We start from the raw sequence: 26,455 nt of genomic DNA, 5'->3' as shown, positions 1-26,455 counted from the left end.
GCTTACAAGGATGGTTGAAAAATAGTTTAAAAACTCTCCTACTCAGTTGGCATTTGAATATTTGTTTACATTGACAAGGTTAGAATTTGTTTTCTGACTATTGAGCTTTTCTTTATCATTTACACGTTTTTTTTTTTATAAGAACGTCAAAAATTTTCGAAGCCTTCGGATGTTCTTAGTTTTTTGGATTTGAAGCCTAAAAATGTTCTTAAAATGTTCTTATTTTCAGCATTTTTTGAGTATTTTGATGTAATTTCTTAAGAAAATGCATGTTTTTAAGTCTCCAAAGCCTTAGAATGTTCTTAGAATGTTCTTAAATTTTTGGGCCTCGAAGCCTTATGTTCTTATATAGTTTGTTCTTATAAAAAAAAAACGTGTATTGTATTATCGTTTACTTTCAGAGTCGATGAAAAATTAAATTGAAAGCAAAAGAAATAGTTTTGCAACACACCAAAGTAACCAAACAGCAGAAATAGTTGGTTTATTTCAACGTAGTGATCATTTGACTCATGAATTTGGTTAACGAAATAACACACGGTGGAATTCACATAAACAGAAAAATGTCAAACTGGACAGGCATTCTACCATCATTAATAAACGGGTCAACAACTACGGCACCGACAGTAAACGGCTCACAAATGAACATCACATTCGGTCCATACTGCCAATCTTATGATAACACTGCTTTGAATCGTGTGATTTTCGGTGTCCTAATTGTCGTTTTTATCGTTGGTTTTCTTGTCAATACATTAGCGGTGACTGTGATTCTAGCCTCTAGATCATTACGGCGACAGTGGACCAACTTATTTGTGGCATCATTGAATATATGCGATATCGGAGTTATTTTATTTGTGGTTTCGTTACGAATCGATGATTATCTTTACGACGGTTTTTGTTTCGATATTCATGTTTGTCGTTTATTCAATATCGCCGATTCGATATTTCATTCGTGTTCTATATCACATCTTTTCGTAATGGCTATCGAACGATTTATTGCCGTCCGTATGCCATTTGTATACCAGCGATATTTTAATCATCGCACGACCATTCAAATCATATGCGCAACTTGGTTATACTCTATAGGATGGGGCGTGGCAGGTAGTTTTAAATGGGACGCACAGGATGGAATTATCCAATCAAGTTCGTTTATAAACGAGGGTGTGAAACGCAAATGTTTGGTAGATAACACTTATGGTATGTTGGCTATCGTGTTTGTAATTTATCTTGTCCCGTTGATCATCATGGCTGTTCTGTACGCCCTCATCCTGAAGACAGCTCTGGAACAACAGAGAATGATCTCCTCTTTAGCTCCATCATATTTACGACAAGATGACCACGCAACTCAGAAACGAAAACAAGAAGTTAGTGCGTCTAAAACCGTAGCTGTCATCTATGGTGCATTTGCACTATGCTGGTTACCCAATTTTATTATCATCATCATTTTACTACAATGCCCGGAATGCATAGTACCATTCCAAATAGAACACCCTGAACTATCCTTAGCAACATTTACAATCTTCATTGTCCTTTTACCGGCTATCCATAGTTGTTTAAACCCTTTTATTTATATCATATTTCATCGGAGGTTTCGAAAAGCATTTAAGATCTTACTACAAGGTAAATTCAAAACATTGACTGAGCATTCTCTGAGAAGAAACAGCGCGAAATCAACAGGATCAAGTCCAAAAACCATTGAAATGACAATCAAAGGGAGCTGAGTTGAACACTTCGACGTACTAAGCCAACCTTAGTAGAAACATGGCAGAAAAGGATTGTGGGCTGATTAAACATACGTTGTAATTAGACCGTTAACATACCCGAGTAAGGTATGTTACCCTGCAGAGCAGGACCGAGGACCGAAAATTTTTTTGTTATCACCACATCATAGACAGTAGAACACTGAGCCAATATGTTATGACCACGGCAGGACAGGTCAATATACCGGTCAAACATTGTAGTTATAACAGTAGAATCTGATTTTCTGCTAATCCATATTTTGTCATTTCGACGGTAGAACGTATCAAAGGAATTGACACCCGTTATTACCATGGTAGACCATGAAAGTTCTTCGAGCCGTACGCAATATATCATTACCACGGTAATTAGGCATCAACGGGCCGTTTTTCAAACGCTTCAGTATTTTTTTATGGAGCAGAGTTAAGTGTGATCTGAATTATTCCAGTCAAAGAAATCATCATTTACCAAGGCGCATTGCCTAACATTGCATTGCATAACTATACAAGTATCAAGCAGCTGCTGAAGGTCATCCCAAACATTAGCATTAATATACTAGGCTCTTTACAACAGTACGAACAAAACCAAAGGAACTTAATTAAAGCAGATAGCTTATTCGACTGGAAGTATTTTTAGTTCATGGTGAACTAAATGGCAATTATTTTTTATATGTTAGTACATAATTTATTAAGTATGATCGCTACGTGTCAATGTCAAATCTAATATGTATATTTTAAAAGATTTTATACTTCGGATGAAAATTATTTTTGAGAGTTAATCTTTGATGACTATGATTGCCTTTACCTATTTTTGAGAATGATTGATCTCCACCCCCCCCCCCGATATCGATACATAAACTCAGTAATAGAAAGAAGCGAACCGAAGTCGATAGTTGATGTACGACCGATTCACTAAGCAGACGACGGTATTTTGGTGTTTTTACCGCTGTCGACAAAGTAGACGACGATTTTGGAGACATGTCAGTTTTGCTTTATACCGTCTCCTTAGATTTATCTTGAATACATAAAATCGCTTTTTATCGTGAATAAAGGACATCCCTTGGTGAACTTTGTTGCTCACTGGGATAAAAGTTTAAATGTGGATATAAAATCCATTGTTTTGAGCCATGATTGTTTTGAGTCTGCTAAATGACGCGCCTTACGCGCCCACGCGCCCTCATATTTTTAACGTGCCTTCGCGCCTTACGCGCCCACGCACCCTAAAATGTTACGCACACACGCGCCTACGCGCCCTGGTAATTTGACGCGCCCTGATAATTTGACGCGCCCTGATAATTTGACGCGCCCTAAAAATTTGACGCACCTTAAAATATCGACGCGCCCTGATAATTTGACGCACCAAGATAATTTGACGCGCCCTAAAAATTTGACGCACCCTAAAATATCGACGCGCCTAAAAAATTGACGCGCCCTGATAATTTGACACTACCTAAGTAACTGACAGTAATGAGAACAATTACTTCGACTTTATTGATTTATCCTCCATATTCAAACGTCGGGTCAACCTCGTCCCCGTGTATCCCAGGCTTTATTTACGTTACTGATTGACGCCAGAGAATACCCTGGTGTTGGCTGATGCGAGTTCCCCCTCTCAGAGGGGGAACTTCTCAAAACAATACGTCATAAAAAAATCTGACGTTACAAAGTTACACTGCAATGCAATGGTTTCAAACCCAGGAACGAATGAAATCTGACGTCTTGTTTTTGAATTACGTAATCTTTCGCGTTCGAAAACCAGCCAATGCCAGGGTATTATCTAGCGCTATCAGTAAGCATCAAAAAGCTGATAATGCGCAGGGAACGAGGTTGACGTCGGGTGAGAGTCTTGCTTACGCATAAAAAACGCTTAGAATGGTAAAGCTTCGGGGCCACGTGAATCATTTTTCATCAAATAGAATCATAAACAAGTTGCAGTTTAATTGATAAACTTTGGTTCAAGTGGCCCACCCCATCTTTGAAACAGAATTAACGAAACAATTTTTATCTGTTACGTTGTTACTCATCATGCCTGTTTTTGTGAAAAATTTATTTCGTGTAAAAAGCTTCTTACATATATACCAGTAGATTTATTTTGTAGTGTTTTTGTTGTATCGTATTTTATCTAGAAGTTTTTATTGTTTTACAGTTTTTTTTTAAAGTTTTCACTTTCAATCTTTTGATTGATTTCAAAATCAGACTTTTCTCCATGTCTCATAAAGAATGTTGTTTTTATCCCAGTGTCGTTCTATGAGCGATTGAGGATACAAACCTTTTTCCCGAGTATTTTATTACCAAGCCATAATTCGTGTTTTCAGTACATGATTTTTTTCTACGTCACTGCAGTAATCAAATTATTATTTTAAATCACTCTTTTCCAAATTGAGATGTACACTTAACAAAGACAGCGACAATGGAAAACGTTTCAAAAATTCCCAAGTCAAAGATGATTACAAGAAGTTGGGTTTTCTGTGAAGGGACAAATTTGTGCATTTAACCCTAGGGCATGTCGAAATCTTAGGGCGCGTCAAATTTTCAAGGCGCGTCGAAATTCTAGGGCGCGTCGAAATCATAGGGCGCGTCAAATTTTCAAGGCGCGTCGAAATCATAGGGCACGTTAAATTTTGAAGGCACGTCGAAATTCTAGGGCGCGTCAAATTTTGAAGGCGCGTCGAAATTCTAGGGCGCGTCAAATTTTGAAAGCGCGTCGAAATCATAGGGCGCGTCAAATTTTCAAGGCGCGTGGGCGCGTGGGCGCGTAAGGGGCGCGTCATTTAGCAGACTCGATTGTTTTTAGCCCAAAAAAGCCAGTGGAATGGTACTGAATTATGTTTTCTCAATTTAATTTTTGTGAAGAGGTGTGTTGTCATGTAATTTCCCAATGTGGATGAGATGAAATTTTCTTGTCAGATTTCCATTGGTGAGAGAACTCGCACCCTGTCGCACCGGCTAAATTATGTTATTTCTAAACGATCAATTTTCAAATTTTCAATGAGAATAAATTTATAAATGGGACAAATATCATATCAATGTAAAATTTCACACAGTTGTGATGGAATTTTCCTGTTTGCAAAGAATCATGTCTAGGCTTGTGTAGATCCTTCGTGCAACAAAGAAAATTGAAATCGAATTTTATATATTTTATACGCTTAATCTAATAATTAATTTCAATCAAATCAGATTCATAGACATCTTCGTCAACATTACAAAACATCCACCAACAAAAAAAGGGGTCTTTTAAGAAGAAAAATCCACAGTTAGTTGTATGTACAGTAATTCATAAAACCATCTTGTTGTAAAATGGTTCATTATGTAGTCGACAACCAAGGTTCTCAGCTCCAATTACCTTCCCAAAAAGTACAGATTGATCCCATGTTATCTTAGTTTATCTTTCATTATTTCAGTCTGTCGGTTACATCTAGTTAAAAATTGAAGTCTTTAAAACCACATACAGCCCATATCCTTCACAGATCTTAAAATTCAATGATGATGTACGATGCTCGATTGCGCTTTATCACTTTGTCCGCCATGTTCGCTATTCTGTTCGAGGCGTTTACTCACAATTGATTGATATTCTAAACTCTCTTTGACACATGTAGCAAGAAAGATATCGTAGAAAGCATCCGGGCGGATTGGGCGGCATCGACACCTCCTTGTGACGTCATTACTTTCTAATGTCAATGATGAATATCGGATGTGCTGATATACTTCGTGTTTTTCCGATTGTAACATTTTTCTGTTATTTCTCTCTCGTTGTTATCTATGATTTTCAATTAAATGTGTCAACATATAACATTGCGCTGAAAAATTGAACGTTAAAAGCGTCGAGAAGTTTGGAAATAAAGTCCATGCTTTTAAAATAACATAAACAAAACCAGCAAGTATGAAAAATTAATATTACTCAACAACTGTGACCATTAAAGCATTCAGCTTATAATGCGCAGGGTCAAGGGTTCGAACCCCAGGAGACTAAATGTAGTACTTGGGACCTCTTTGCTTAAAGGTTTTATTTTTACAGAAGTGTTTCCGTTTCATACACACTTTTTTTATAAGAATACACTTTATAAGAATGCCAATGATGAAAATGGCCAAAAAATTAAGAATAATGCTAAGAATATCACCATCATGAAATTTTGCTACTCAAGCTAAGAATGCCATTTTTAGAGCTTTTTCAATTTTACATGTTTTTTTATAAGCATATGAAAATCCGAAAAACAGGCTCAGAGATGCTTAGGTCGAAAGCTTAATAAGGCTGAAAAAATGCTTGAGGGATGCTTATATCCAAAGCAAAAATTTAGGGAAATACTGAAAAGCCTTAAAATTCCAGTCAAAAAAAGCCAAAAAAAGCCAAAATCAGGAAAAAACATTTTTCGTAGGCTCAAGTAATGCTTGCCATATGCTTAATTTTTCCCCATATCTGAGCCTAGGATATGCTTACAAGTGCAATGCTTATAAAAAACATGTAAATTGTCAATTAGCCACAAGTAAGGCTCACTCCTTTCACAAAATTGCCATTTTTTTCTTGAGAATTGTGTACTAAATGTTAAATCTAGTCTGAATTAGGATCCTAACCTAAAAATGCTGTAAGAATATTTTAGGATGATTTTTTTGAATTAATTTATATAACATACTTGGATGATTTTCCCAAAAAAGTTAAGAATATTCATGATGAAATGGATTATTTACACCATTCTTAAAAAAAAAGTCTTGCTATTGTTATATTATGCTGATATAAGCAAAAAGATGTTTATTTTTCTCTTTCTGACCAATCTTGCTCCAATGTGAAAAAGCTTGTGAATTAAAATTGATGAGTAAGCAAACGATATCACTCTTATTTAAAAACAAAACCTTTAATACTCAGAAACTAAGAGGAAATATTAGAACTCTTTCTAAACACCATCAGAGAAAAAGAATTCATTTGGGTTTCTGATCCAATCTTGCTCCACATCCGTGTCAATCCAATATGAAAAAGCTTGCGAATTAAAGTTGACGAGTAAGCAAAACTAAGAAGAAATATTAGCACTCTTTCTAACCACCATCAGAGAAAAAGAAGTCATTCGGGTTTGAGGTTCACCAAAATTACTTACATACCAACGATGTGCCGGGTTGACCCTACATGACCTTACATATGTAAATATCTCCCAACAATATTATTGGAAGAATCCCTTTTTTATAATACAAAGTGTATAACATAAGAAAGAGAGGGGATATAACAAAATAAAAAGCAAAGTTTAGAAGGTACTGAATAAAAAAAGGTTTATAAAACCCTAGAGAGATGAAAAACAATGGGGTAGCAAATCAGATAAAATAAGGGTTAGACTATTATTAACTCTAGTTGATTAATAATTCATTTTTGATAATAAAATGAAATGTAGGGATAAGGGCAAACTTAGGTAGGATAAAATTATTTTTCACTCTTTAAGGAATTTATAGAACAAGATTTAAAAAAAAGATAAGATGTCTGCTTTGAAAAGAAAGATATGAAATCTTTTTTGTCATGGATTTTACTTTGTTCGATACCCTTTATAAGAACATCCAAAATTTTTCAAGCCTTTAGATGTTCTTAACTTTTTGGATCGTAAGCCTAAAAATATTTTTAACCATGTTCTTACTTTCACCATTTTGTGAGTATTTTTGTCAATTTTCCTAAGAAATTAGAGTCTGCAAAGTCTTAAAATGTTCTTATTATTTGTTCTTATTATTTTGACCATCGAAGCCTTATGTTCTTATAAAGTTTGTTCATATAAAAAAAACGTGTACCATTTTTAGTCTTATAAACAATCTCGTGTGGTTTTTCTGCCAGTCGGGTCACTCAAAAGCTGAAATTAAAGCCCGGGGGGGGTACTTAGGCAAAATGGGTGCCGGGTATGTGCGAGCCATAAGGGTACCTTTTTTCATTCCCCAAAAGTCTCTCAAAGGGGTACAAATTCAAAAGTTAGTCTCTGAAAGGGTCCCAAAATCACAAAAATCAAAAATTTCTCTCTCAAAGGGTCACGATTTCCAAGAACTTTGACCAAAATTTGGTGAAAATCAAACCAAAATTTGGAAAAAATGGACCAAAATTTAGGAAAAAGTCTCTCAAAGGGTCCCAAAATCACCAAAATTTTGTCTCTCAAAGGGTCGATTTTCGATTTTTGGCTCGGACATACCCGTCACCTCGCAAACCTAGTACCCCCCCCCCCCGGGAATTAAAGACAAAGTTTCGTGGTTTTGACTTAATTGGACTTGATTAAGCAAACAGTAACACTATCACGGACGTGCAATAACATTGATCAGAAAGAGGAAAAAAAAATTTCTTTTTGCTTATATCAGCACAATATAACAATAGGTAGACACTAGGTAGGTAGGTAGGTAGGTCCAAACAGCCAAAATCAGGAAAAAACATTTTTCGTAGGCTCAAGTAATGCTTGCCATATGCTTAATTTTTCCCCATATCTGAGCCTAGGATATGCTTACAAGTGCAATGCTTATAAAAAAACATGTAAATTGTCAATTAACCCCAAGTAAGGCTCACTCCTTTCACAAAATTGCCATTTTTTTTCTTGAGAACTGTGTACTAAATGTTAAATCTAGTCTGAATTAGGATCCTAACCTAAAAATGCTGTAAGAATATTTTAGGATAATTTTTTTGAACTAATTTATATAACATTTATATGATTTTCCCAAAAAAGTTAAGAATATTCATGATGAAATGGATTTACACCATTCTTTTAAAAAATTTTTTAGTCTTATAAACAATCTCGTGTGGTTTTTCTGCCAGTCGAGTCACTCAAAAGCTGAAATTAAAGACAAAGTTTCGTGGTTTTGACTTGATTGGACTTGATTAAGCAAACAGTAACACTATCACGGACGTGCAATAACATTGATCAGAAAGAGGAAAAAAAAACTTTCTTTTTGCTTATATCAGCACAATATAACAATAGGTAGACACTGGCCTGATATGAAATACTTATGTAAAAATAAAACCTTTAAAGAGATGAACGTCAGCTGAAAAAAAGACTAAATTCAAAGCTAGAGTATTTTCCAGATATAAAAAAAGTCATTCATTAACCTAATACAAATCTACTCTCTTAGTCTTAAATTCTAATTCTTCACGTATCGCAGTATACTCTTAGCTATAGTCAATTCTTCAGCACACTCTAAGAAAGAGACCTAAAAAAGACAGATTAAGAACAGACTACTACACTAGAGTCTTAGTCAGGTTCCTATAAACGCGTGCGTCTATAACGTTATTATTCCAAATTTCTTTTTGAGAGTTGAATAGGGACTAAATTTTCTTTTCTAGTGACCTTGATATGAAAACTATACAGATGTTTTTCATTCGCACAGAGATACCAAAATTCTCACGTCAAGAAATAAAAGTCCAAAAAGTGTAAAATGAAAAACTTTTTGAAGGTGAGACTTCTTCATTAATAATTTTTGGAGAAATTGTTAATTCAAAATTTGTGTGTTGTAAATAAAATTGAGTTTTGATTTAATTTTTAATTTTTTTTTTGGTTTATTTTGTATGTATTTCATTTTAAGACAATGCTACAAAAAAAAGCAACACAAAAATAATGTTTAGTTTATAATGATGTCTTTTTGTAAAATAAACACATCTTATGTACAAATAATACTCGATCGTTTAAGTTTTTTTGGTTTACCAAAAATTTTGTTTTTTTTTCTATTAATTCATAAATACATATTTTGACAATAAGTCATCAGCACTCTTCTTATGTTAAAAAATATTAGCAGTTAAAATAATTCAAGTCTTGGTGCTTTTGGAGTAAAAACTTTGTGCTGCTCGCCAGGCTCATCAATCGTTGTACAAGTCTTTTATTGATCACGTGATTCAAAAAAAGAATTTCCTGTTATAACTCCCAAATATGTTAATTCTGTGAATACAGAAAGAACTCGTTTTATCAGATTTTTACATCAAATTAATCTGTGCCACAATTAAAAGTGCGCCTATCTAAAAAATTACTTTTCTCGCAACACTCACAGAACCACGACGATGAGAATTTCATAAAAATCTTGAAAAAAAATATTTGAGGAGGCGAAAACACTACAAAATATTCTAAATAAAAAATAAATCATCGCTTGCAGATATACAACAAAAAGCAAGAAGAGCACCTTCTCATTAAAACCAAGATCAGCCAGAAGGTCGTAGCAACAAGCGAGTTTGGATGCCATTGTATAACTTCTCACATGTATATACTTTCATTTAAAAAAATCCAACCAATGAAAAATAGGGAATAAAAACTAAATAGTGTTACTTGGTTAGTGGTAGTGAGAGATTGTTAAGCAGCAAGAGGTTTATCATCACCTCCATCGTCGTTCTTTTTCATCTCTTCTGCCAGTTGTTTTAGACCTTCTGGCATCGTTGTGTCTTCTTCTTCGCTACCGGTACCTGTGAAACGAAAGACCAGAAGGTTACGAGATTTAGAGAACAGTAACCAAACAGCATGAATTTTGCAAATGATGGCCATATTCGACCCCTCACTCCAATAGCGCTCCGCAACGCATACGTCATAATTATATTACTTTTCACTTTTTTTGACATTTGTACGAGTTGCAATCCCACAATTCAACGCGCTCAATTAAAGATACGTGCAAGCTGTTATATATCTTTTGTCAAACGATGCAATTAACGTGCAAAAGAGATTAATGCAAATGTCGATGGGATTGGAGCTCGTACAAACACATCGAGAGTAATGATTATGTCAAAAATAAAATCTATTTTTAGATTCAGCGCGGTGCGCTATTATTGCACTTAATTTTTGGAAATGGCTTTTAAGAGTTAAGGTTTATTGTCAAAAACTCTTAAAAAGATCAATAAACGCTTTGCGATCTTTCATATCCCTTTAAAAAAAGGGGGTCCACAGGCCCCACACAATCAGTTAATAAATACGGTTTCTTACCAGCTACAAAGTCTTCATAAGTTGATTTTTCAGCGAAAGGTCTTGGACCCAACAAATCGATCATGTCTTGTCTGTTCAAAACTTCTTTTTCTAATAAAAGTTGTGCAACCTACAACGTGAAGAGAATTGATAGCGTTATCAAACCTTCCATACACTTTGTACTTGTTTGAATCTGAAAAGTCCGTAATACTCCGAATATGTTTAAACCCGTGTGTACTTGACTATGGAGGTTTTAAGTTGGGAAAGGTACAATCATGGACAGAAAGTCTACAAAAACAAATAATTCTCCTTTGGCTAGAAGACTCCTCTAATGACTACTAGTAGCACTTTGAGGAACTTTTGTAACTTTAGCCTAAACAAGAGCATACTTTCTCAATATCTTCCTTATGTTTGGTCAATAAATCATGTGTAGATTTGTATGCGACATCAACAAGTGATCTGACTTCTTCATCGATCATTTGTGCAGTAGCTTGACTGTATGGCTTGTCCATCGCCATTTCACCTTCACGTGGTAGATCGAAAGAGATTTGACCCACTTTATCGTTCATACCGTACGTTACGACCTGTTAGGGAGGAAGAAAGGGAAAAGAGTTTTAATGAAAGGGTCCTTTGGAGACTGATCATCTAACGTTTCCAGACCATCTAAAAAGAACGACAAACCCTAATCCTAACCCTAACTATCAAAGAACGACATATTTCGCCGTCCCAAACCCCGACCTTGGTCAGTGACTACAACCCCTACATATTCATTACTTTTTGTACTTTACGCTGTTTAACAACTAGCGGTTTAAAGAACGATAAATTACGCATGCGTCTTTATTTGGGTGAGCTGGAAACATTAGATGATTTAACTGTTTGCCGCGGCACGACAACAGAGCACTATAAGTAATCAGTATTCTAAACTTTCGAGTATCGATTGAGAAAATGAAAAAATCATCTCGGAGAAGATCCTACGTGTTAAAAGGGAGCAAAATTTTTAGTTTTTTGGTTTCCGCACTCACCAACGTATTTTAGCGACAATAAATAAAGAAATATCACTGGAGGTGTTATTCGAAAATGAGTTTTTTTACTTCATATTTCTTTTTACACAATATCTTTACCATTCAATACTTTTATAGTGATAAATCTATTCTTTGTTCACAAAATCTTCAAAAAGGAAAGAAAAGGATGGATCGATCAAGATTAAAGCAGACGCGAAAACATCGAATGGAATGTTTTTGTCGAGGCTGAAACTCAGGTCAATCTTATTGAGAGAGCTACACGAAATGTCACATGTATTTGTAAAAACAGGTATTCCAAAAAAAACATTTTTTTCATAACGAAAATGTAGAGCATTTTAAAGATGTTGCTGACTATATATGCTGACCAACAGAATAAACAAAAAGAAAGAATTTTCTCGAAATTTCGAAGGCGCGAAAGATAGAAAATATTTTTTGTGTTCAAAAGCAATGAAATACAAAAATGAAAAATAATGTGGCACATACCTGAGCGTAAGCACTTTTAGTGATCTTGTTTAAGTCGTCTTGAGCACCTGTTGTGATTCGTCCAAAAAAGATTTCTTCTGCAACACGACCACCCAGTGTCATACACATTCGATCGAAAAGCTACAAGGAAAAATATCAATCGTAAGAATATAATATTCACTAAAAAAATGGATGGGTATGCTGGGGCAGGCCAAAGGACGACATTTGTAAAAAGCAAGAAAAATATAATAAGTACTCAATCTATGGGTGGGGCAGAGAAGGCAAACGTTTGTAAAAATGCTCAAACTTTTAACATCAGAATTGATAAAAACAAAACAAATTACCTGTTCTGTTGAGTATAGATATTGTTCTTTAGGTAAATATTGAGCGTAACCAAGACCTCGTCCACGAGGAATAATTGATACCTAGTCAACAAATAAAATGTCAAAATTAGTCAAACTGTTGGTACGTTCACTTGAAAGCGGTCCTACCGCACAGGATGTATAGGAGAGCGAGGGAGGTTAACCATGCGAGCGTCGTTAGTGACCCTTAGAATGCTCATCGAAGCCCAACAAAAGTAGAAACATTTAATTACCCATAACTGGCAAAGGAGGACGGGTAGAAAAACGTTTGAATTATAGAAAGTTTAAGGTATTAAAGAGGGAATCAGAAAACAGCTCAAAATATGGAGGTTCCACTTCGAATTATCAAAGAAGATAATCTTTGAACAGATTCGGGTAACTCCGCGCGTGCATATGGCACGTCACCATGGTTAGTCGTATTCGCCAAATCCCTCTTGAGCAGAGCGTGATGCGCACAGAATGGATATTCTGTTATGAGATTAGAAACAAAAAGGTCACAATAAAGTCACCTTCAACAGAGGATCGGCATTTTCTAAGAACCATCCGGCGACAGCATGTCCAGCTTCGTGGTATGCTACTGTCTTCTTTTCTTCCGGTTGCAACACTTGTGTCTTTTTCTCCAAGCCTACAGTAGTTAGTAAAGATAATATTTGATTATATAATACCTTCGCTTGAAAACAAAAGACAATTAAAGTCCTCATTTTTCTTGTTTTCAGATTTTAGCACTCAAAAATTGAGAAATTTGTGAAATTGTGAAATTCTTGTATCTCAAAGGTATGAATTGATTAATTTAGATAAATGAGTGTTTAATAAAAAAAATGGGTCGAAGTCTTTTTGCTTTGAATTTAAGGCTGATTAAAGGCACACCTTGCAGCCCCCAGAGCTAATAAACCATAACAAGAAGCACGAGGGAATTGAAGTATCTTAAAGAGAATCGATCGATAACGAACATCGATTACAGATAATGACTAATCATTTTCAATCGATTGATTAGTTAATCGATTTTTATTTAAGCAATATTCTAAATCGATAATCATTGATAAATGATCTTTCCTAATCGTTAACAGTTTAATAAAATCGATAATAAACGATATTCACAAATTTTGCTGACGTTGATTGGCTAATCTATTTATAGATGAATATTGATTAGTCCTCCATTTTATCGATTGCGACTATCTGAATCACTTACCACCAATGACTCTTTCAATGGCGGCTTCGAAATGTTTCATTTCCACAAGCTTCGAAAGATGACGGGCAGCAATCAGTGCTGCTTCGTTGCACACATTCGCAATGTCCGCACCTGCAAAATGAAAAATATGAGATCATTAAGTCAGATGTAAAGCTGTTATTATTAGCCTGTGTAGTTTCTTTCTTAAAAGTATTAAACCACAATTAGAAACGATGAAAAAAATCATTGGCAAGTGAGCACCACCGAGTTAAACGTTAGTGGAAATCTGGAGAGAGGTCAAATTATATCTCTGTGACCGACGGCTTAATAAAACAAAACAATCTCCATCATTTCTTGATGACTTCGCTTCAGATTTGCCCATAACATAATGGAAATATCTTTTTTCAAAATTCAAAACATAATAAACATTGATACCCACCGGTGAAACCTGGAGTTAAGGCTGATAATTTGCGCGCTACTTCGTTCTCGTCCAATTCATACTTCAATGGTCGTAAATGGACTTTGAAGATGGATACCCTAGGTATTATAAATGTGTCAAAAATAATTATTCAGCTAAGCCAAACCAGGTCTGAGCCAAACGTGAGAAAAACACCTCATTTTATTTACATTGAAAAATATCACAGTTTGCTCACAAAAATTTTAAAAGTTAGCTTGGGCCTATATGAAGTCATCCAGGACCTAAAATGTAACCGGGGACGTCAGGTAAATAATTTGGATAGGTCCGGTTGATGATTTCTAGATATTTGGGGTGTATATTTTCGATTGAAATTGGTTTTGGATTTGTTCATACCCCGTCCATTTTTTTCGTGACCTTAGCTGGCTGACTATATGTTAAGAGTAGTGAGCTAATTGTTTTCGGTTTTTAAATTGGGCGTGATCTTATTAACTAACCTTCCTTTGATATCTGGAGGCGGTAAATGAATTTGTCGATCGAAACGTCCAGGTCTCATCAAAGCTGGGTCCAATACATCAGGACGATTGGTACCAGCAAGTACTACTACGTTTGAAGTGGATGAAAATCCTGAAAGAAAAGGTGTTTTTAGGTGTTGAGAATTGGATTGGAGGAATACGTCGTAGCTAACATTAAAAAGAATCATCAACAGAAAACGAGTTAAAGGGTATTGGATGAAAATTCTAGTGTATTATATCCTTATGCCTCAGAGGTAATAAAAACTAAATCTTTGAAAATCATTTTTTGCATGCTCCTAATTTCGGATTGAATGATGCAAAGTACTACATTGAAGTCACTCACACAAAAGGAATTTATGATATGCAACATTGCAATGTCTTCCACGGACCCAACAAGCTGATTGGCTGCAAGTGACATATTGACTGATATTACGTCAGGCTGTTGGGTCCGTGATGTAATGTCAGAAGACATTGCAATAGCGCGTATCATGAATAGGACTGAATAGGATTAAAATATTAATTAAAGCATACCATCCATTTCGACTAAGAGTTGATTCAACGTGTTCTCTCGTTCATCGTAACCACCACCGAAATTTCCGCTCTTCCCGCGCGCCCGCCCAACTGCATCAATCTCATCGATGAAGATAATACAAGGTGCTTGCTTTCGAGCTTGTGCAAACATGTCCCTGACTCTGGCCGGCCCAACACCGACAAACATTTCTAAAAATTCTGAGCCGGATACTGAGAGGAAAGGGACTTGAGCTTCACCGGCCGTTGCTTTAGCCAGTAAGGTTTTTCCTGTTCCTGGAGGTCCAGAAATGATGGCACCCTAGAGTTTTATGGAAGAAAGGGAAACAAGAGTAAGTAAGTACATAACTAAGAAAATCGCAATCATTGTGGCTCAATATCTGCTGCCATGAGGCCACTGAATTCCAATCGGAGTAACAATAACAATATTCAGATAAAAATGATAAATAACCAATATTAACCAGGTTTTTCTTCCATTGAATTACATAATTTCTTTTGGAAAATTGCGAAAATTGCGAAAAACATGAATCAAATCATTGACTTACCTTTGGGATTTTAGCTCCAAGCTCTAGATATTTTTCAGGATGTTTTAAGAAGTTGACAAACTCCATGATTTCCACTTTGGCTTCTTCGCAGCCAGCAACATCTCTGAATTTGGTCTTTATGCCTGTCTCTTTGTTGAAGAATTTTGCTGTGCTTTGACCGACTCCAAACATGCCCTATTGTGACACAATGCAGTATGAAAGTTATTTTACAATAATGAAGACAACTAATATAATAATTTAAATTCTCTTACTAAATAAAGTTATATATTTTTTTAAACATCTCAAATGAAGACATTCAGGATTACAATTAGTCTGAATCGTTGAAACCTCTAGAAACTTCCGTTATCCTCTATATAAGAAACTCTTTTCGCTAGAGGATGGGCAGAAGCCTAGATTTACAATTAGAACTGATTCAGATGGTGAGTGAAGATTTTAAAATATTCTGGGAAATCTGAACAATAGCTATAAATTGCTTTAGTTTTTAACTAGAGATGAAAGGAACTTACACCTGGTCCTTTTGACCCAGACATTCCAGGTAATTTACGACTGAAGTAAAACAAACCACCAAGGATCAGCAGTAATGGAGCTGTCTTGATCAGTTCAGATCTAAAAGGAGAACCAATATAAAAGACTTTTCAAATCATAATTTGTAGGGACGAGAGTTTTTACAAGCTCTTATTTGATTTGGTCGGTCGTTAACCAGTAATAAAACAATTTTGTTACTTTTTCTAAAAAACGCATCATTTTTATTATTTCGAATGACCAATTATTAAAGCATCTCATAAAAACTCCATCTCATCTGAATTTGTACAGATACAGACTGATATGATATTGTACATGTACTGAAGGAAAGGTAAGTGACATGTGTTTTTTACTGGAGTGGAGAAGGGCGAGGAGTACATCACACACAAGAGTAATCTTCAAAGATAAGAATGAGGGGTCTTAACCAAGAGTTATTAAATTTCAAATTTCGCCTCCTCAATGCACTGTTGGTAAAGCTACCATAGAAGTCGAAGAATCCTTAGCTAAACTATTATAAAAGCTAGCATGGACACTTACAGCCATTCTACTTCTTTGGAGTAAGTGACTGGGATATAAAACGCAGGATCGATACCAAGATCCTCTTGTGTTTGGTATAAATTCTTTTCGAAGCTGTCAACACTTCCAATGTTGAAAAAGATGTGACACTGAAAGGAAAAATACAATTAGAACAAATGTACAACAAGATTACTATTTCACCTCGCAATTTCCTCTTTTTACTCATACTTTTCACAGAGCACGAAACGGCATGCAGGCCAACCGACATATTGGTTATCCTTACAGATTATTACAGGGTGCTGTATCTTCAAAAATGAACTTGCTTGAATTTGGCATCAAAGCGCTACTTATTCAAGAATGGACATATAGCACCATAACAGCAACATGCTAATGAAAGGCCAATATTGTGTCAATAATGACTTAGCTAAAGGAGCTCTTGGTTATTGAATCAATAATTGCAAATAAAATGTACAATTCGTACCCAAGGTAATTAAAAAAGGGTAATGATAAAACTTATGAATAATCTCTCATAAACAAAACAAGTCCTTACGTTAGCAGGATCACTCTTCAAATAGACCTTAGCCAAACTTTTATTGGTGATCACCACGTGGTCCACTTCTCCTCTTTCTAGATAGTTGATACGGAAATCTTGCCAATTGATTTCGCGCATTGAAGAACTAGAACCAGAGAGAAGATACATGGCTAACAGTCCACTAGCGGTCATGATTAGGAGGCGTTTGTTTTCTTCTTCTTGCCACCATTCTTTGCCTTTCTTTCCACCACCTGATCCACCAGAGTTACTGGACCCACCTGTAAAACAAAAAATGCACATTTTTAGTATGAAAAATAAAATAGATTTTTGTTCTTTTTATAACTGGTATACTTAACTTTTGTGATTAATTCTTTCCAGATGTGACATTAGGATGGCTTTGTTTTTTGTCATCTTTTGTAAAATTATATATTGTGAAAATTGTTAAACTGTTGTTTTAAACCGAGTGAGTACATCTATGTCTAATTAGGGTATCGAATTTTGAAAATAGTAGGGCTATAATGGTACTTTCAAAACAAAGTCCGAAATGTCTTAAAAAACTAAAGCCTCTGTTACATCCATGCTTTAAAAAAGGAATTTCAGATTTGATGTCTGCACACTGTCTTACTTGGTTTCTTTCCTGTAGACTTTGGGAAGAACTTTTCAAATCCCTTTGGTGGTTCAGATGAATATAATTTCCTCAAAGAATGAAGGGCTCGTTGGCGTGATCCTGTAGCAACCTATTGTAAAAAAGTTACAGGAGTGTTATGTTTTCTATAAAAAATGTCTCTGCCGAATGTCCTTTTTTTGACCAACCCAAAAAGTCCTCGAAAATCCCTCCAGAATTGTATGATAAGTACCTATTTAAAAAGTTAGAAATTGTATAATTGTATAATTAAAATTAAGAAAAAATTCCTTCTTAATTCCTGTTCGATAATAGAGATTTTTCAATAGTAAGAAGATTAATAATTAATTCGATAAGGAATGAAAGAACCAACAAGTCTCGTTACAAATTGTCTTTACAAAAATCTTCTTATCAGTTCCTATCTGCATTTTCAAAAAGTAAGCAGTGTTCTTAATTAAACTTACTATCAGCTTCGAAAAAAAATTTCATTGCTTCTCAAAATTAAATCTACAACAAATATAGATAGGATTAATAGTAAGACAATTGAACGAACTTCATACCTTGGTTGATTGGGCAGCCAACTCTGAGAATAACTTTCCAAAGTGCAAAAATTTGGACATTGCCATATTGATTGGTTAAATGAAGATGTTGAAATGGAGTAGGATTTGGAGTTACATCAAGATTGACCTCAATACTGCATGATCTTTTTTTGTAGCGTTGTATTTATTTGATGTTGAAACAATTCACTCTCAATAATTTCTATTTTGTTCTGTATTCAATGAAAATTTCATTAAATATGTCACAAATATTCATAACCCTTCATTTACATTCCCAGTTAAAAAAGCCTCATAGACTTCTATATTTCTGAAGCTATACAAACTTCTAAGTACTTTCAGAAAAATAATTTTTGTGTCAAATAATTCTTAAAGCAGCTTACTGTAAAGGTTTTATTTTTACATAAGTGTTCCCATTTCATATCACATCAGACACATATTTCATACCAGGACAGTGTCTGCCTATTATTATTTTAATTTAATTTAATTTAATTTTTTAATTAATTCTCATTTTCAATTTACTGAAGAAAGCAGGAATTTGATGCTAGAGTTAGATTGTCAACAAAGTGCTGTAAAAAATCATTGAATAAAAGAAGAACTTAACCCTTTCTGTCCCACGCACCCGCATAGCGGGTACTCTAGTGAGTGCGCTGTGTCCCATGAACCCGCATAGCGGGGGTGTAAATTTTATTTATTTGTGCAGTTTCGGCGCATTTGGGATGCCTGGAACCCATTTCAAATCAAAATAGAGAGATTTTGGCACACCATACAAAAAACCGCTTAAAGTCAATAACATTTTTCTATCAAAAGATATGCCGAGTGTAAGATACAGTAATTTTTTTACAGGCAAAACCTCCTATCTCTAAAAAGGCTGATTTTTGAAATTCAAATCTTGATTGTGAGTGATGTACACAGTTATAATTGCTAATTTTTTGACAGTTGGTAGATAGTAACCCATATTTTCTATATTCAGTGGTCTGATCAATGAAATTTTTCTATTATTACTACTATTTCTACTATTTTATATCTCTACTTTTGATTGAAATTTACTTTGATCACCATGTTTTGATCTTTTCTAGTGCAGTGGACCTAGAGGTCTTATGGAAATGGCTTTGGTGTAAAAATGTCCCAAAATATGTGAGAAAAAAAGGGTCAAAAGTTCATTGAAAATAGCCTCTTTGTCATCGAGTTATTCTTCATTATTTATGTATAGGTGAAAATCACGAAATTCACTCTGGAATATTAGCCGCAGAAACCTTGGGACTGAAAGGGCTAAAATCTTGAATATTTTTATTTTGAAGAATAGGTGCAAAAAAGTGAAACATAGAAAAATTTCATTTTTTATTGCATTTAAAAGTGCGTCACAAATAGTGATATTTCGATCGCATGGAAGCGCTTCAAAACACCAGCTTTTTTGGAGTTTTGTCTCGTTTACCCAAACGCTTCAATCTCGCTTAGGCTTAGGGGTCAAGACTAGAACCCCCAATACGAGACATTTGCCTGACCGAAAAAAAATCATCATTATCAATTTTGTTAATTATCAGAATCGTTTACTCACTGGAAATACGCAACTTTCAGAAGTTTCGTTTTTTTTTTTGGTTGTGCTTCATTTTAAAAATAATGACAGATGAAAAGTTACCATCAATCCCGCGAGTAAAAGAAAGTATTCCGACTAGTCTAAGAAAAGTGCGCTCGCACGGCCAATAGAATATCTCGCAATTTAATATATGCATAAAACTGATGAAATCCTTTCTTCCAATTTTGGCAATGCATAATTATTACCAGCGGCCGAGAAAGTTTGTGTGACGCAAAAACTGCGCGATCAACAAAGCACTAGAAAAACGCCCACTGAAAATTGAAACTTGGAATTTATTGAATATTTCACTAATGAAGTATCAATTTTTTTGTTTAAATTGTAATTATTATAAATTCAAAATTTTTAAATACTATTTTTTGAAAGTCAAAGGACAATTAAGAGCCATTTTTTTAAAGAGTCTTCAGGGTGTGATACCTCATCCTCTTGGATTTTGAAGAAATTTTGACCAAATGATCCATCACACAAGAAAATAAGACCCTGAAAATTTCACCTTGATATCTCAAGTAGTTTTGAAGATACAGCGTCTCAAAGATAGGCTACTAAGCGGAAATTGACCCCTAAAAATCATGAACTCTGGTGGGGAGCAGATTTTGAAAGCCAATGAATTTTTATTCAAGTACATTAGAAAGCTGATTTACAGTGGATTTCAAGAACTTTTTGTAGGGAATCAGAAAAAATCAAATTGAGTCTCCAAAATTTTCCCCAAAAATCTCTAGCACCTCCTGTAGAGGGCTTCAAACTTTGTGTAATCTGGGTTTGGAAGCACTTTTTAGCTGTCTGCTGATGGTCCTTGGAGACTTTTTTGAAGCAAACTTTTGACCTGGAGTGGTTTACTGGTGGGTTTTGGCCACAAAAATAACATTTTCAGGATTTCTATTTTTGTGTAACCGTCAAAAATGGCCGAAAAAATTGCTATTTTGGCAGATCTGGAGCAAAATTCAAGATGGCGTATCTTTTTTAACCCCCTACAAATTTTTTTGAAACTTTCAGTAATGCTTCCTTAGTAGGTCTTGTTTATAACCTCAAAAAATCTCAGTGGGGGCTTGAAGTCTCTTAAAGATATGATCAATTGAAAATTTGCTTAACTTCGTTGTTTTTTCCCTCCTAAAATGCTAAATCAGGCCCACTTAAGGGCTCTAAAGGTAAATTCTTGTCAAAATATTGGTTGATCTTCTCTAGCCAACTAATCATTGGCATTAAGGGAACAACTGTAAAAAAATTCAGGTCATTTCCATTAACAGATGACATTTTATGACTGTTTCTTTATTTTTAAGTATAGAATATGTAAAAAAATGGGACTGACATCTGGCCTTTCCTACCATTCCAGGGCCTATATTTTCAGGAAAAGCCTCAACCTTTCACAGTTTGGTAAATATTATTCCTAAATATAAGCAGGTTACTTCAACTAAATGGGTTTAACAGTACTTAATTGCTCCGGCCTAGGAGCCTTAAATTCTCTCTCGTCCGACGACGGTCAAGACATTTTTTTTTGTTTATCTAATCCGATGATCTATTCCGATTTAATAAAAACGGATTATCTGGATTTCGATAATATTGCGAAAGTATTTTAGAAAAAGATGGCTGCCGAAAGTGGGCTTAGCTGCAAATCTCAGTGAAAGATAGTGATCATTTTCATCATTATTCATGATGTTTTGGACATGATTTATGAGAAGTTTGATGCATACTGGTCTAACAATGTGGAAAGACTTTGGAGAAATTTTGGCCATGAATCGTCAGCTGCTCGAGTGCTTAAATCTTGCATATGGCTAATTTCTCTAGTTTTATGGACGCGCAAAACCATAAAACTCTGTAACTTGACAATGGAATGAAACTTTCAAACACACATCCATTGGAATTCGAAAGAGAATACTAAAATTACAACATTACAGTGCAAATTTGAAAACGTTCTGAGCAGTTTTTGTGGTGTTATGTGTATGGCTGAAAATGATCCTGTTTTGTACAGTATTCATCATTTTTTGACTGGGCGGCCGTTCCTTTTAATTTTTCAAACCCGACATAGATATTTTACAAACATATCACTATGAGAATTCAATAAAGGATACTAAAACACAATTCCTGTGTAAATTTGAAAAAGATTTGAGAAATGTTCACAGTATTATGGCTTAAAATGATCGTTTTTGGACTTTGTCGTAATTTCATCACGGCTGGCGACCGTTCCTTTTGATTTTTCAAACCCGACACAGATATTTTACAAACATATCACTATGAGAATTCAATAAAGGATACTAAAACACAATTCCTGTGTAAATTTGAACAAGATTGGAGAAGTGTTCACAGTATTATGGCTTAAAATGATCGTTTTTGGACTTTGTCGTAATTTCATCACGGCTGGCGGCCGTTCCTTTTGATTTTTCAAACCCGACACAGATATTTTACAAACATATCACTATGAGAATTCCATAAAGGATACTAAAACACAATTCCTGTGTAAATTTGAACAAGATTGGAGAAATGTTCACAGTATTATGGCTTAAAATGATCGTTTTTGGACTTTGTCGTAATTTCATCACGGCTGGCGACCGTTCTTTTTTATTTTTCAAACCCGACACAGATATTTTACAAACATATCACTATGAGAATTCAATAAAGGATACTAAAACACAATTCCTGTGTAAATTTGAACAAGATTGGAGAAATGTTCACAGTATTATGGCTTAAAATGATCGTTTTTGGACTTTGTCGTAATTTCATCGCGGCTGGCGACCGTTCCTTTGATTTTTCAAACCCGACACAGATTTTTTACAAACATATCACTATGAGAATTCAGTAAAGGATACTAAAACACAATTCCTGTGTAAATTTGAACAAATTTTCACAGTGTTATAACTGAAAATGATATTTTTTGGACTTTGTCGTAATTTCATTGGCTGGGGCGACCGTTCCTTTTGAAGATTTTTTCAAACCCGAAACAGTTTTTTTCCAAATATACCACTATTTATTACATACACTATATTGTACCATTTTATTTGGTTTATCATAGTGTGCAAGGGGGTTCCAGGTCCCACCTGAAAATTCAGGTCCCACCTTATCCTAAAATTCCCACCTTCAGCCCAGACTCTCAGATCCCAGCTAAAAACAAAAAAAATATACTAATTCGAGGAACAAAACAAAACTTCTTTACCATAATATGAAGATGCAATATATTACATATGTTTAACTTTCCATTTGCCTATGACCTACATCAGGGGTAGAACAGGGGGGGGGGTCCATGTACAATACAGCGGCATGTATCAGTACTTTGTAGCAAATTTCGATTTTAAACACCCACTACCCCTATAGTACAAAATGTACAAAATACTAGCCAGCAAACTCCCAAAAACACCCCAACACCCCCTATATTTTACAATATACTATCCAGTACTATCCAGCAAACTCACAAATACACCCTGACACCCCCTGTATAATACAATATACTATCAAGCAAACTGCCAAATATACCCCAACACACCCTTACATAGTACAATATACTATCCAGAAAACTAACAAATATACCCTTACACCTCTTCATAAAATAAAAATTTTAAGCCAAAAAAATTGAAACTTTGGGGCAAGTTTTTTATTCTTCCCATAAAAAAAATTTCAAAAAATTTTCAAAAAATTTTCTCGAAAATTGACAAAAACAATTGAGAATTTTGAAAGATTTCCGGTGAAAATCTAAAATAAATTACAATTTGATTTGATTTTGGCTTTTTAGTACACAAATACTAAGCAGAAAATCCGAAATTTGACCCTGACACCCCTGTATAGTACATGTATACTAAACAGCAAATCAGAAATTTGACCCTGATACCCCCATGTATAGTGCACAAGTACTAAACAGCAAAATTTTTTTGAAAACACCCACCCACCCCATGATGCATGCCGCTTTTTTGTACATGGACCCTCCCCTGGGTAGAAACCAATCAAGTAGTCAGATGGCTTAGAAGTAAGTGTGAGTCGTTAGATATAAGTTTGGCATGAAATTATGGCTAATCCTCGAATAAGAAGTTTTGGGGAAAATTTGTCCCGATAACTACAATATTAGTATAAATAAGTGAGGATTCGCCTACAACCATAACTGCAGGGAGGGAGGGAGGTAAAATATCTCATCCTGTCAGCTTTCAGTTAGAGTGTCGACTTGAACAGGGAGATGTGATGGCCATTTTGAACATGACGTCACATGGCTATTAGCAAAGTAGACTTAGTTGGCGGAGGGCGGCCACCCAGCCATTCGAATACTGTATATAGGCGCTTTAAACAAAAGTTAAACCGCAATTTAACCTGTGTTAAATCCAAAATATATTAATATGTCTATTATATACATTTATGAAATATATAAAAAAAATATATCATAAAGTCATAAAATCTGAAAATAAGAAATTTTACTTTAATAACTTTTTCCAAAACACCCAAAGTCCCACCTAAAGAAATTAACTCCCACCTTAACTTGTTTCTCCCACCAAAAACCTGGAAAACCCCAAATCCCACCTGAAAATTTTCGACCCAAATCAGCAAAACCCCCCCCACTATTCTGGGGGGGGTGCACACTATGTTTATCCTACTCTCCCCCAAGTATTATCCCAACAGAAAAAATAATGCTTAGCTAAAAGCCCGTGGCCTCTAATTTAGGCTATTTTTCTCCCCGAAATTTTATCTGGACAATCAAATCAAGAACTTGGAAATATTGACTTCTAAATGTTTATCTCCTTTAGCTCCAATTTTGAACTTTTTAGTCGAGGATGAGTGGGCGGGGGGTGGGGTTGGCTCTTTAGGCAAGAAAGTGCACGTGTAATCACTTAGAAGAGCTATACTTCCAGCTGGTTTATTTATTCGTTAAGATTATTTCTCATACTCGCTCTGCAATAGAATTATTACTTTGCTTTCTGATCTGTTCTGATTAGCAGTTTGTTGGCAACGTTCTAACACAACTAACTCAACAAGCTCATCTTTCACATCTTTTAATCTCTTAAGCCGGAGCTTCCAGCGCAGCTGGTTTATTCCTATTCAAAAACTTTTTAGACTCATTCAGAAATCCTATTTTGACAATAATTTGCGCTTTACCGCAAAATTTCTAAGTCCAAGTGTCGTGATTAACTTTAGACTGTCCAATATCTCTATATTTGTGTACACTGACAGCCTTACTTGTTGATTCTTAAATAACTAAGCAACATTACTAGGGTGATATTTTATGAGATACTGCAAACAATGATGTTTAAATCTTCTGGACAAGAAATATTGGACAGTCTAAAGTTAATCACGACACTTGGACTTAGAAATTTTGCGGTAAAGCCCAAATTATTGTCAAAGTAGGATTTCTGAATGAGTCTAAAAAGTTTTTGAATAGGAATTAAGTACTGTTAAACCCATTTAGTTGAAGTAACCATCTTATATTTCAGAATAATATTCACCAAACTGTGAAAGGTTGAGGCTTTTCCTGGAAATTATATAGGCCCTGGAATGGTAGGAAAGGCCAGATGTCAGTCCCATTTTTTTACATATTCTATACTTAAAAATAAAGAAACAGTCATAAAATGTCATCTGTTAATGGAAATGACCTGAATTTTTTTACAGTTGTTCCCTTAATGCCAATGATTAGTTGGCTAGAGAAGATCAACCAATATTTTGACAAGAATTTACCTTTAGAGCCCTTAAGTGGGCCTGATTTAGCATTTTAGGAGGGAAAAAAAACAAAACAACGAAGTTAAGCAAATTTTCAATTGATCATATCTTTAAGAGACTTTTCAAGCCCTCACTGAGATTTTTTTTGAGGTTATAAACTAGACCCTACTAAGGAAGCATTACTGAAAGTTTCAAAAAAATTTGTAGGGGTAGGGGGTTAAAAAAGATACGCCATCTTGAATTTTGCTCCAGATCTGCCAAAATAGCAATTTTTTCGGCCATTTTTTGACGGTTACACAAAAAATAGAAATCCTGAAAATGTTATTTTTTGTGGCCAAAACCACCAGTAAACCACTCCAGGTCAAAAGTTTGCTTCAAAAAAGTCTCCAAGGACCATCAGCAGACAGCTAAAAAGTGCTTCCAAAAACCCAGATTACACAAAGTTTGAAGCCCTCTACAGGAGGTGGCTAGAGATTTTTGGGAAAAAATTTTTGGAGACTCAATTTGATTTTTTCTGATTCCCTACAAAAAGTTCTTGAAATCCACTGTAAATCAGCTTTCTAATGTACTTGAATAAAAATTCATTGGCTTTCAAAATCTGCTCCCCACCAGAGTTCATGATTTTTAAGGGGTCCAATTTCCGCTTAGTAGCCTATCTTTGAGACTCTGTATCTTCAAAAAACTACTTGAGATATCAAGGTGAAATTTTCATGGTCTTATTTTCTTGTGTGATGGATCATTTGGTCAAAATTTCATCAAAATCTAAGAGGGTGAGGTATCACACTTTCTTTATTCTTGAAGATTTTTTTAAAAAAAATGGCTCTTAAAGGGAATTTAAAGCTGATTGGTGGATATTGCATAGTGTCC

The 26,455-nt window shown here is 35.0% G+C and overlaps 2 protein-coding genes across 2 annotated transcripts; one reads left to right on the top strand and one right to left on the bottom strand.

The window, feature by feature from the left end:
* The first annotated feature begins 405 nt into the window (after positions 1 to 405).
* Positions 406 to 2,531, top strand: LOC136810917 (adenosine receptor A2b-like). Its single transcript, XM_067067504.1, has one exon. It carries the CDS (start codon positions 510 to 512, stop codon positions 1,716 to 1,718), a length of 1,209 nt encoding a protein of 402 aa, XP_066923605.1. The 5' UTR covers positions 406 to 509; the 3' UTR covers positions 1,719 to 2,531.
* A 6,061-nt stretch (positions 2,532 to 8,592) lies between these two features.
* LOC136810918 (mitochondrial inner membrane m-AAA protease component AFG3L2-like) lies at positions 8,593 to 18,443 on the bottom strand (the record flags this gene model as incomplete). Its single annotated transcript, XM_067067505.1, is given in 16 exon segments — positions 8,593 to 10,119; positions 10,631 to 10,739; positions 10,999 to 11,193; positions 12,115 to 12,234; positions 12,438 to 12,518; positions 12,965 to 13,080; positions 13,645 to 13,755; positions 14,063 to 14,160; positions 14,536 to 14,665; positions 15,085 to 15,382; positions 15,627 to 15,800; positions 16,133 to 16,232; positions 16,686 to 16,813; positions 17,215 to 17,474; positions 17,822 to 17,933; positions 18,379 to 18,443. Coding segments are annotated over 16 exon segments (2,207 nt in total), but the record flags the coding sequence as incomplete, so codon positions are not given.
* Positions 18,444 to 26,455: the final 8,012 nt, after the last annotated feature.

Source organism: Clytia hemisphaerica, unplaced genomic scaffold (assembly GCF_902728285.1).
Source record: "Clytia hemisphaerica strain Z4C2 unplaced genomic scaffold, Clytia hemisphaerica genome assembly, whole genome shotgun sequence".
Lineage (NCBI taxonomy): Eukaryota > Metazoa > Cnidaria > Hydrozoa > Leptothecata > Clytiidae > Clytia > Clytia hemisphaerica.
Note: the sequence above shows the minus strand (reverse complement) of the source record. Positions and strands in the feature narration are given on the sequence as shown.